The sequence below is a fragment of the Ciconia boyciana genome, chromosome 1, assembly GCF_034638445.1.
Source record: "Ciconia boyciana chromosome 1, ASM3463844v1, whole genome shotgun sequence".
Taxonomy (NCBI): domain Eukaryota; kingdom Metazoa; phylum Chordata; class Aves; order Ciconiiformes; family Ciconiidae; genus Ciconia; species Ciconia boyciana.
Window position 1 is genome coordinate 152,778,948 of NC_132934.1, and position 12,362 is coordinate 152,791,309.

At 46.0% G+C, this 12,362-nt stretch overlaps 1 protein-coding gene across 1 annotated transcript in view; it reads left to right on the forward strand.

Annotated features, from left to right (window-relative positions):
* Nucleotides 1-276: 276 nt before the first annotated feature.
* The window catches only part of GAS6 (growth arrest specific 6), a 44,595-nt gene continuing 32,509 nt past the window's right edge, over nucleotides 277-12,362 (forward strand). Inside the window, exons 1-2 of the mRNA XM_072849826.1 lie at nucleotides 277-675; nucleotides 1,104-1,270. Of these exons, the coding sequence (XP_072705927.1) occupies nucleotides 606-675; nucleotides 1,104-1,270 (237 nt within the window). The 5' untranslated portion in view covers nucleotides 277-605. The remainder of the gene's footprint in view (nucleotides 676-1,103; nucleotides 1,271-12,362) is intronic.

Consider the following 12,362-nt stretch of genomic DNA (forward strand, 5'->3'; position numbering starts at 1 on the left):
GGTGGACGGGGACGGTAAAGGACAGCATGCAACATATTGGTATCAACCTTTCCTGAGGCGTTTTATCCTAAGACACTGGTATCAACTGAAAATTTAGTCGTGGAGAAAATACGTATTGGGGTGTGGGGAGAACCCAAGTTTCTAAGTTAAGGCAGGACTGGGCTGGGTTTGGTGCCAGCTTCGCCCCCTCCGACGACGAGCCCCAGCGCTGTCAGGAAGATGTGCCCGCCAGCGCACCCGGCCGGAGGTGGGTGAGGGAGCAGCCTTCCCGCCAGCTCCCCGGCCCCTGCCGTCCGCCCATCAGCCCGGCTCCCGTAAATACTGCCCCGCGGCTCGGCACGGCCTCTCCCACGCAGCCGGGCAGGTACGCGGGGCCGGGCCTCTGCCCCGCCGCGAGGTGTGTCCCTGTGCCGCGGCTCGGCGGTGGCTTGGCGAGCGATTGGGTAGGACGGGCGAGCGGCTCCCCGGCTCCCCTGCTGGGCTCCCCGGCGCCGCGCTCCCGCAGTAGCAGCGCGCTCCCCGCCCGCGCCGCCGCCCGCCCGCCCCGCTCCGCTCCGCTCCGCCAGCGCCCGGCCCGGCCCGGCCCCAGCCGCCGCCGCCGCATCATGCCGCATCCCGCGGCGCCCCTCGGGGCCGCCCTGCTGCTCGTCCTGCTGGCGGCGGACTCCTCGCAGAGTGAGTACCGCGGAGGGCCCGTCCCTCCCGCACACGCCGCCGAGCATCCCCCACCGCCCCGAGCGTGTGCGTGTCCGTGGGAGCTGCTGGGGCTGGGGGGGGGGGGGCGGGATGCGCGGCTTCACGGCCAGGCTGCGGTGGGGAAGGCGGCGGCGGTTGCAGCGGGGGATGCCGGTGCGGCGGCGGTGGCGGCGGCCGCGGGGTCGCCGCTGTGAGGGGCCGCGCCAAGGCCTCGGCGACCCACGGGCGGGGCGCCGGGCAGGGAGGGCGCTTGGTGCCCGCGGTGCCCCTCGGCGGGGCGGCTTGCTGTGTGTGTGTGTGGGGGGTACGGAGCGGCCAGGCGGGCTCAGCCGTTCACCGCTGCCTCCCCTTCCTCTGCTCCTCTCCTCCTCCTCGCCCCCCCGCCGGCCCGGCGATCGGCGGCCCAGCCGTGCTGCTGCGCGCCCCGGAGGCTGCCCAGTTCCTGCGGCAGAGGCAGCGGCGAGCCTACCAGATCTTCGAGGAGACCAAGCAAGGGCACCTGGAGAGGGAGTGCGTGGAGGAGCACTGCAGCAAGGAGGAGGCCCGGGAGGTGTTTGAGAACGACCCCGAGACGGTAAGGGCGCAGAGCCGCCGCGGAGATTTCGGTGGGTTGTCCGGCTCTACCCTCCCGCCCTCCCTCCATCCCTCTGCGGCTGGGTGCCAGCTGCCTGCACAGCTGGGGAAGCCGTTTGGAGGAGGAGGAGGAACCAGAACCATTAGGTGAATGACTGGAAGCCACACGGCGTAACTCGCACTCAGCACGGGCTGTGTCAGAGAAATGCCTCGGCGAGGATGGTCTGGGTGAACGGCCTAGCCTGGCGCCCGCTGGCATGACTGCTGTCTCCGGAGAGAGGAAGGGCCCTGTACACCCGGGGTGTAAATCCACGAAGCAAGACCAGTGTGACGTAATGCTATGGCTTCTCTGTCTGGACACCCTGCTGTCCCTCTTTCTTGCACCCTCCCATCCCAGCTGTATTTAAAATCCCCTTAATGTTGTGGCATATGTCAGAATAGGGGTTTCTCAGAAGAAGTATGTCATAAACACACTTTAATCCTTTTGGGCCATATTCAGCTTGGGTAGCATTTTGGAATCAGTAGGTTCAGGACCTGTCACTGCGGCAGCAGGAGAGCACATCTACAGGAATGTGGTACTGCTGCACTGCCAACACTAAGCGTGGATTCACACAGTTACAGCCTGCACACCACATGTGGAGCTGACTTTTCCAGGTCTTCTCAAGGCTGACTTTCACTTCAGTCTTCTTCTCACTTTGGACAGCATGTGGATGCAGTTGTGTTGCTTTACTAAGCTCGGCTTACTCTTCCAATTACTTTACACCTCCTCTATCCTGTTTTGGATAGGCTGTTCTCATTGCAGAGATTATCTGGCATTGATTTAGCAGTGGGAAGTGGATTTTCTTGGTGTTCAAACTGCAGCTTGATATTGCACAGCGTGTTCCTGTTAATGGTTATGATGCTCTAGGGAGAAGATAGGCCAGAGAGAGAGTGTGTGTGTGTGTGTGTGTGTGTGTGTGTATACACAGAGAGAGACACACACACACACACCACAGGCAAGGGAGGGACTCATCTGAGGAGATGTTTTATGTTTCAGTCAGGCAAGTCTTGACATGTGTGCTTCATTAGCAGGCTCAGTGCTGGATATGCATTGCAGTAGCTTGTTGTCACAAGGCAGTAGCAAGTATGGCAAAAACATTGTGATGCTGGCTTTTCTTTTTGACGCTCTTTAATTTAGAGCTTAGCATGGAGTGCTTGCCCAGGCAGTGTTTAACGGTACGCCTCTTACGTGTACGCGTAGTCACATCTGCTTGCAGCAGTGTTTGCTGCTGTTCTGTAAAACTGAGCTAATACAGAATATGGATAATTGTAACGTGGTGAGAATGGCTGGCACAACTATTTGCATGTTCATGTTGAATAACATAACTTTAAGCACAGTATAAATATTCACTATATAGCAGTGAATGCAGGAAAAATATCCCAAATGGGATTTTGTAGCATTCTGGAAAAAAGGTGATCTGAGGTCACCGGTTTAGCTAACTGGTTTCTGGCCAAGAAAGTAGCCAAAGGCAATGCATTGATAGATCTGTTTAGAGTGTGGTAGACTGTGTAAATGTGTCAGGAGTTTTTAACAATATTCGGTACTTATTTTGTATATTGAAAAAAATATACAGTTCTCCTACTGCAATGAAAATAGTGAAATAATTTTGGTTTAAAATCTTTTCATGTGTAACATTAATTATGTAAGATCCAGTCATGCCATTTAAGCGTGTTTTGCAAGACAGTGCAAACTTTCTGTCATTGCAAATGATTTTGATTTTTTTGGTGCATTTCCTCCGTTACCGCTGCTAGGTCTTGCTCTAGTTCTGAAAACACCTGAAGAAATATCACTAAGGCTAGATAAGCTTCTAGTGTCTGTGCTCCCTTGCTTATTTTACATGCACTTCTACACCAAAGAACTGTATTTTATAATACTTTTAGGTCTGCAGTGATGCAAGATCCTACCTTTTCTGAGACACAAAACTCCCAAGAGCTGTGAACTTGCTTGTCACGTGCAGTGTGTCCTGCTCCTTGCTGTTACTTTGCTTCAATTTGATGGGGAAGCAAGTGTGCCACCACTTATTAGGGGGATTTATGGCCATTTTGCAATCAGTGTGTGACAGGAAGGCAGCAGCTGCTGCTCAGTAGCAGTTTTCTAATGCATGGTGGCAGAGGTCATGTATGTGGGCTGTTATTACTCTACACATTGGAAGCCTTCAGTACTTTGTAAGGCACAGGTGACTATTCCTCCAGCAGTATCTGTGGATTTGATGGGCAGAGTATTTTCCTCATCTGCATTTTCATCTGACTTTATCTTTTCACATCTCCTTAATACGCACCTGAGGTAATGGAAGTGTTTCTGAAACACTAGCAAGTTATCATGCTGTCATTTCACTGATGCTGCCTTGTATGTCCTGTCCTGGTGACTGACAGAAGAAGGAAGCTAGCTGAGACAGACTTGACTCAGGAAAGATGGAAACTGTTCATAAACAACGCCTAGCAGTTTGAGGAATTACAGTAACTGCAGTCACGCTTCAGCCTATTGTCAGGCTGCAGCTGGTCCACGCTGGTAAAGTGAGGACTTTTTATTGACCAGGGAAATGTGCTGGTTACTGTTGACAGCTGGTGTTTCCTTTAGTTTAGGGAGGCTGACATTTTTGTCTCTGCCTGCTGAACCTGGTCACAGGGATTAACTACCGAGGTCGTAGCAGAAAGAAAGAGCTCCAGCACTTTTTGCCCTGCGCTGAGCCTTATGGCTAACCTTGTAGTAGGCAAGCTGTGAGGAGCACATCGGTGTGCTGCTGATCTGGGCTTTCAGGTCTGTCCACATCTCCTGGGTTTCATGCTTTAAAGCACCAGATGAGCACGAATGTAGGCACTTGGCTGTTTACTGTCCCATGGGAGCAATGGTCTTGCAGCCTTGACAGCTGAAGGTTAGTTTGAGGTTAGTTAATAGCTTGCTGCTTCTCTGTTCGACCTCAAGAAAGGCTAGCAATGTGAATGCAAAAGCGTTGTCTCTCTTCCCTACCCCTCCCCATCAGATGATCTAATGAAATGTACGAGTCTTCGTTACAAACCTTGCCATTCTTAATTGTCCTATGGTTGTGTGAAGAGAATTTCAAGGCCTAATTTCAAGACCTATGACTTAAAGCTGTGATATGAAATTACATTAATCGGTTCAATCAGACAGCTCTACAAGTTCAGGTAAGATGAAGCACGGCTGTAGTATAGGTTATGTGATGCTTCCCAGGTAAAAACATAGCTTGATCCAGCCAATTATAACATCTAGCCAAGAATAACATTTTCTGGAAAGATACCTACTGAAGCAATGGAAGGCACGGAAAAAGGGTGCTCTGGTCTAGGTAAACGACGTTTCATTCCTATTTACTGGTCTATACCCTTTTTCCGTGTCTTCCGTTGCTTCAGTGATCAGCTTTCCAAAGCAACATCTGCAAGCCGTCAGCGGAAGATACACATTCTCTGAAACCTGAATGCGGGTGTTGCCACATGTGTGATTACTTACATCAACTGCTAAGAATAGTGTATTAGGCGGGGCTAAATAGCCATTCATTTGCAGGGCAGTGCAGCTTTTGTCTTTTATGTTACGGAAAGTATAAATATCAGCTCGCCCAGACTGGAGGAAGGAAGATCAATTGAAACATTCTTAGGCTGGTTTTTTTTTTTTTAGGAGGCAGAACAAAACTCAGTCTGTGCTATTGGTATGACTATACATGGTAAAAACAAGTGTGAGCCTAGGTTAATGAGTCTTGCAGCCTATCTTTTTCATGAAGCTGATTATAACATCCTTAGATATTACTGTAGAATTCTGGGATGGTTCCTGTTTTATAATTTAATTTATGCCAGAGGTACCAAACAGAAAAATGAAAAGATAACATGGTGGGAAAAAAATAAGGATGGAAAACATGTTCATGGGAGGTATGAGGACTGTTTCTAAATGTGATCTATTAAAAAGATATGCTGGGTGTGATAGGTGGGATGAAGTTGCAAAATGTCTTGGATATAGAGATAAGAATGTTATCTTATTTAAAATGTTGATGAGGCCTTATAAAAAGCAGTACTGCAGAAATATTTGACCTTGGTATGCAGTCAAGGTATTACAGCTTGTTAACTGACTGATAAACTGCTCTGGAATTTGGTTGACCTGTTCTAAAAATGTGGTCATCCAAGCATGTAAAACAAAGGGCAGAAGGGAGCGTAGTTGGTGGTGTTATTGGAAACGTTGGATTTCACTAAAGAATAAATACAGCAAAAACGTGTCCTTGTGCAAGGAATTTCTCTGTTTTGAAAGGCTCAGCATAGGGAAGGAGTTTGAATGCAGCCTCTTATCATTTGCTACCATAGTTTATCAGTACAGCATCTGTCACTGCACATCTTGCTTGCTGTTGTTACTGTTGAAGAATTACTGGTCTTCCTGCAGATCACCATTGAAATTGCCGTGCTGAATACTTTGAAAGGTGTTAGGCCCACCAGAAACGCTGACGTAGGTCAGCCTGGCCACCTGTGTTTACTGTTTATGGATTTGTCCCTCAATAGGGTACCATGGAAAACCAGCTGGTTTTCCTATGCGTGCAGAATGAACATCTGATTCACAGGCATGCACATGAAAAGTTCCCTTGCTTTTTGAGGGACTTGCGTCCAAACTCCTATTCAAATCTATGGCTTGTCAGATACACAAAACACTGGCAGAGAATCACAGGGTAACTTGGGCTGAGAGGGACTCAGGAGGTCTGTAGTCCACTCATAGCAAGGGCAGCAGGGAGACCAGACCAGGCTTTTCAGGGCTTCTTGCAGTCATGTCTTGAAAATTACTGATCCTAGCAAAACATCCAGCAATGTCAGCATTCTTTCTGCTAGGCTGGGTTTATCGAGAAGCTGAAATGCAGATGAAGCAATATGTGGGGTGTGATAATGGTCAGTTTGGTTGTGTTTCATAGTGTTACTGGCTCATTGGTTTTATTTCTTTATTTCTTCCATTATGTGACATGGTCATGATAACAAAGATGAGCTGCATGCATGGACTAGAGTCATCCAAACTTTACTCTGATCTTTTAGGAGGGGTGCTTGGCAGCCAACATTTAGGTCTTATTTCTAAGAACAGCAAGGTAGATACACATTTGTAAATACTAATCAGAAAAGTATGAAGGCATGTAGGGGGAAGGGAGGAGTTACTGGAGAGTTAAGCAGTATAAAATTTCTTTGAGTAATTTAGTGAATGTTGTGTAGTCTAGACATTAAAAATACTGATATCATCTTTAAATACAGATGTCATCATCCCTGTATAGAATATTCCTTTCTAGATCCAGGCAAAAATACAGACTTACTTGCTGTGAAAATTCTTCTCAATATACCGATGTGTTATATCATTGTGGCAGAGTGTGGAGCAAGGGCTAGATTTATAGCTGGTATAAATTTCTATATCTCTTCTTGTTGGTGCAAAATTCATCCAAGAGAGGGAAAGAGTTACTGGAGAACTCTGTGCTGATGATTTAACCTGCTTGGACTCAGTATATGGAAGAATTGGATTCCCAGGCACAGTGGTACCTGCTTAATGGATTTCAAGAAAGGAAATATGGGGACATTTAGACTTTTGTCCAAGAATGGCTTGAAGGAGAGAAGAAGGAAGTAGAAAAGTTTGAGTGCCACCTTATTCCTCTGTACAACTACCTGAAAGGAGGTTGTAGCGAGGTGTGTGTTGGTCTCTTTTCCCAAGTAACAAGAGATAGGACAAGAGGAAATGGCCTCAAGTTGCACCAGGGGAGATTTAGATTGGATATTAGGAAAAATTTATTCACCAAAAGGGTTGTCAAGCATTGGAACGGGCTGCCCGGGTAAGTGGTTGAGTGACCATCCCTGGAGGTATTTAAAAGAGGTGTAGATGTGGTGCTTAGGGGCACGGTTTAGTGGTGGACTTGGCAGTGCTAGGTTAACGGTTGGACTCGATGATCTTAAAGGTCTTTTCCAACCTAAATGATTCTATGATTCCGTGATTCTATGATAGCTGCCGCAGTGGCATCCCAGCTCTCTGCTGGGATGAGATCTGGGTGAGCACCAGTTGTTCTCCCTTCCCTTTCCTCCTTCTGCCTCTAGTTTCTTATAAAGGAAACACAGGATGGGAGAGCGTCATACCAAAATCCAGTGGGTCTAACTGATCTAGGAGGCAAACAGATTGGGACTGTGGAGCAGGATGCATCTATCTGCTTGGTGGTACAGACACAGCATTTGTTTCTGGTGGTGGAGTTCAGTAGCAGGAGGGTGACAAAAATACTCCTGCCTGCCTTAGAAGGCAGGTCATACATTTATTAGCTAAATGCTGCTTTATCAAAAGTTATGGAGAAGTGTGAGCAAAGTTTGCTGTTGGTGGAAGCAGGCACAGCTCCATCAGCTCTGCTGGACTCATGCCTACCTGATCTTTATCTGTTTCCACTCGTGTGAGTTTAGCCCCGAAGTTCAGAATAGACCTGGAAATACTGAAACACCACATCACATAAGTACTACATGCTAAACCTCCTGTGCAGCAGGAGAGAAGGAACAAGAGAAAACAAAAGTGGCAAATATTAAACTGAGGAGCTGTTTGAAGATAGGATGGAAAAAGATGCAAAGAATGGTAAATTGAAGCAGGGGGATTATACAGGTTTGGGTCAAGATGAAAGATAACGGAAAAAAGCAGATAAAGTTAGGGTAAGTCAGTTTTTTAGAGGAATGCAATAGGTTTTAATAAATATGGGAGAGGGGAAAAAGCCAATTAAAAAATAAGAAAACAGTTTTGTGGCTATGGGCTCATTCATTTTCTTTTTAAATTAAAAGAAAAGAGGAGCAGCCTACTGGGAATTAATACAGTTTGTTAGTACAGCTGCATGAGAATCAGGTAAGAGAAACATTGAATCTGTATACATTGGCAATTGTGGTTCATGCGCACTCCAAACTCTAAGTGAACTTAATGAATGACAACCAATTACTTTCCAGTAAGTATGAAGAACAAGGATGGAACTAGCATCAGAGATTTAGAAGAAACTGGGAAGGAACATAGCAGTGAGGTTTACTTTGCCTCCACTCACATTATAATCTTTTCAGGCTTTGGTTTTGCATTTGGGAGCTCAGCTGATCTAGTTGGTGTAAGCAACCCCCTTGCCTATTCTGTTCACCCTGCCTGCACAGCAATTTGTGCAACTGCATGGACCGATTTAAGGAACCGATCTAAAGAAAAGCAGTCTGGAGAGAAAAGTGGTCATTTTGCAGCTGGAGCAGTCCTCCGATCCAGTTCACCACGCAGCTTCACAAAGGGTTGCACCAACACATTGCAAATGACAGCAGAGGTTTAGATGAGAAGGCCAGGTGCAAGGGGAGAAGCAGAAAGGGTCACCACAGCTTATGCTGTCAAAGAAGGGAATGAATAACCAAGCCTTGGAGAATCTCATTGAAGTTTCTCAGCAGGTCTCCCTTCCATATCTGTACCTTCATCACTGTTTTGTTATGACCTGCTGTTCTAGAGGCTCTTCCATACATGCACATGTCTGTGGGGAAGTTTCCTTATTTATTGTTTTGGGTTTTCTTCCTGTTTCTTTGCTCTTCCTGGAAGATCAAAGCTGGAAAGTAAGGAGGATACCGAGGAAGGGGGGAAGTGCTGGTGTTGTCTTCACTCTGCACACCTGCCAGGACAGAAGGGTACATAAATGAAGTAGTAAAAGGAGCATGGGTCATGCTTGCACTGTAGAAAATCATGTGCATCTGAAGAGCTACCACATTTGGCCGACTCCTGGAACAGGGAGTTCTAGTTCAATTCCAGAAAACATTTAGGACAGAAACAGAAAAGCAAAAGTTACTTAGTTATTAAAATAATGAACAGGGAAGTATGAGATCAGATTCTGTCACAAGGGCCTAGTGTTGTCTCAGATGTCACTTCCCTATTCCTTGCCTGCCTGTCCCCACCGAGGCCAAAACCAGCCATGCCTTGAAGTGGCCATTACTGTGAGTTGCAACCTCTGCAGGTAAGCAAAATCCTAAGAAACAGTATCATTAGATTACAGGAAGGGGAAAAATACAGTATTTCTTCAGTATTTCTTCACTTCAGCAGATAAAATGTTACAGAGCCTATAAGAGAGATCACAAACATTTAAATCATGTTGGATGTGATGTATAATCTGTTCTGTTTTAAATACGGCTTAAGTAATTGCAGAGTAATGACACAATATAGGATGTTGAAGGGAGACAGCCTTTTACTTAGGCTAGGTGTTTTGTCAGATCCTTGTTTGCTTAATTTTACTTAAGTTTCTAACTGAGTGTTAGTTTAACCACGCGTACAAGTATTGTAACTATTGCAACAAGTAAGGATTCAAACAAGCAACACCGAGTCAAGAACTGTTACCAAATTGGGATCCTCTTTTCAAATTGCACATTGATGCAGCTGGAGGGAAAGTAGCCTTTCAATCCTGAAGCAGTGGAGGAAACCTCAAGGCATTCGTGATTGGATTGCATTAAGAGTAACTTAAAAGCCTATGCAACCAACTCATTGGAATCACTCTACAAATTATTTTTTGTTGGAATATTTGGCCCTTTGCACCAGTTACATCCATTTCACACCATTACTGTCCAATCAAACCCTGCCTCAGGCCTCACATAGAAATCATGTCTCTGTGCCCCCTACATCCTCACAAATGTAAAGTATCTGTGTTTTGCTTGGCTGTGACATACAGGAACTTTTTTTTTTCTTCTTTCCTTTTGTTACTTTTTTTCCTGTAATTGCGCATTCTAATCATTGGTGGGTTTTTCCTCACTGCAGAACAACATCTTTTGCTGAAGTGGCACCTCAGTATGCTGTTGGGAAATAGTCCTGCCTCTCAGAAGAGGGTGAGGGAAGCTACGACAATAGATGTTTTTTGTTTCCAGTCTCCAGGATTCTGCAGAGATGCCTAGTCTCTATGAAACAGGTGATGCTAGAGAGGGTGGTCTTGAATGCTTCTTGTTTGGAAAGACGAACAACTCGGTGGAAGGGGAAGTCATAGTCTTTGTGCAGCAGCGTAGCTGGACAGTGAAATGGATACTCTGCAAATGGAGACAAAATCTAAAAGCTACCCTAAACAACAGTAAGTCTGGTGGTAGGAGATGAGACTTCAGAGCTGCTTTTGGATTGTAACAGTACCTGCTTGCTTCTCTAAAGCCTCACTTGCTGAATTGCAGAGAGAAGTTCTCTTTGCTCCTTGCATGGAGAATGCACATTGCCCCAAAGCAAAATAGGAAGCAAACTAACCTGGCTGAGTGTAGGGTTCCTCACAAAGAGAAAGAAAGCTTGTGCAAGCAACATGGCATTGATTTGAATGTAAACCTACAACTATAGGTTCTATAGATTAAAAATTCTAAATTGTAGGATGGTTTAATTACATCGTACAGGAGGAAGGCCTAATCATTCAGCGTGAGATTTGCTATGCAGCAAAAGCCTAGGGCTGAGTTTAAAAAAATGCAGAGAGCCCTTGAGCATTAATGAGATTTGCATTCTCAGGTTATAACAGTTGAACAACTGTTGGTATAAAAGCAAACCCAAGTCAAACACTAAATTATAGCCAATTATGGTTGGTAGTGGCCATTTCTTTGCAAGGGTAGTGCATGCCTGCAGTGTGGAAATGTGAAGTACGTTTATAAACAAGGAGGTCAGGCCATGCCCAAGACAAACATTCAGTCCTGAAGGAAAGAGGAAAAGGGAGAGTCATTATACGAAAATTAGAAAAGGGCATAATGTGGGAGTTGTCACTGCTCTCTAAGAGGTAACTAGGTAACTAAGAAAGTGCTTTTTAGAAATTACCATTGCTAATACAAGTCTGTGAGATCCTTCAGTGTTAGCAGTGTTGCAGTCACAGAATCACAGAATCACAGGATGGTTGACGTTGGAGGGCACCTCTGGAGGTCATCTGGTCCAACCTCCCTGCTCAGGCAGGGCCACCAAGAGCCAGTTGCCCAGGAACATGAACAGTCCTTCTGTAGACTACATCTTTTATCTGCTGCCACTACAGCTCAAAGATGATTTTGATTCGATTCCGTGCTGATCAGGCTTACCTGACCTAGTACTCAATCAAAACAAACAGAAGCAGTTGGCAGGCCCTTTTGGCTGAGGTTTCCAGTGTGGCTAATTACTTTAAGCAACAGTGAGAACATTTTCCTGGTGTAGACAGGGTCATTGTTGTGTTTTCAGAGGGACTATTTTTATACAGTGACTCATGTTAACGCCTGTTCTGATTTGGTGTTCTTCCATCTTCTCTAAAAATGCAGTGGGACTAACGCATACTCAGTATAATTTCACTAACTTCTGGATTTTACCACTAAGGGAGAGTTTGGCCATGGAGTTGAAAATAGATGGTGACCCCAGTCACATTGTAGGTTCCCTGCAGCAGGGAAGCTGATGTAGGTACTTCTGCCTCTTTGACTCCACAGCCCTGCTACGAATTCTTACCTTCATGTTGCTGTTCTCCTCAGTTGTTTCAATGCAGGGTATTGTGGGGGTGGCTCCACAGAAACTATTCTTAACTATTTGACTGCAACCATTAACATTTGGAATAAAAAAACAAATATAAAAATGAACAACCCGGAGTTTGGGGGGGTGGGGGGGGGTTGTTTGGGTTGGGTTTTTTTGAGGACACTTTTAAGCTTACGCTCTCTTTTCATTTTAGATATCCACACTGTTGTAGTGGCTGTATTATAAGGGCAGGAATAAGCTCTGGCTGTAGGTGGGAGAGGAACTTCTTAACCCCATGAAAAAGTGTTTGGTGTCACTGGACCCTGAAATAAAAGCATGCACTTTTCGGTCTTGCACTACTGTTGTGGAAACCAATAATTATGTTTAATGCATTGAAAGACTTACTTCTAGCATGTACATGTGTTCATGTGGAAGGGGTGAGGGTTGTAGAGCTTCAGTCTTTTCTGTTAAAGCATGGCTCTGTCTCCTGGACAGCAAGAAAAAGGTCTCTTAAACTGAGCTGAAATAAGCAAGCCAAGACCTGCTTGGAGGGACTGGCCTCATGCTGCGCTTTCCACTTCACTGAAAGGGTGGAGACCTGTAGATGTGAGGCACTTCCCAGTCTCTCCTATTTCTCCCTCTTTACCTGAGG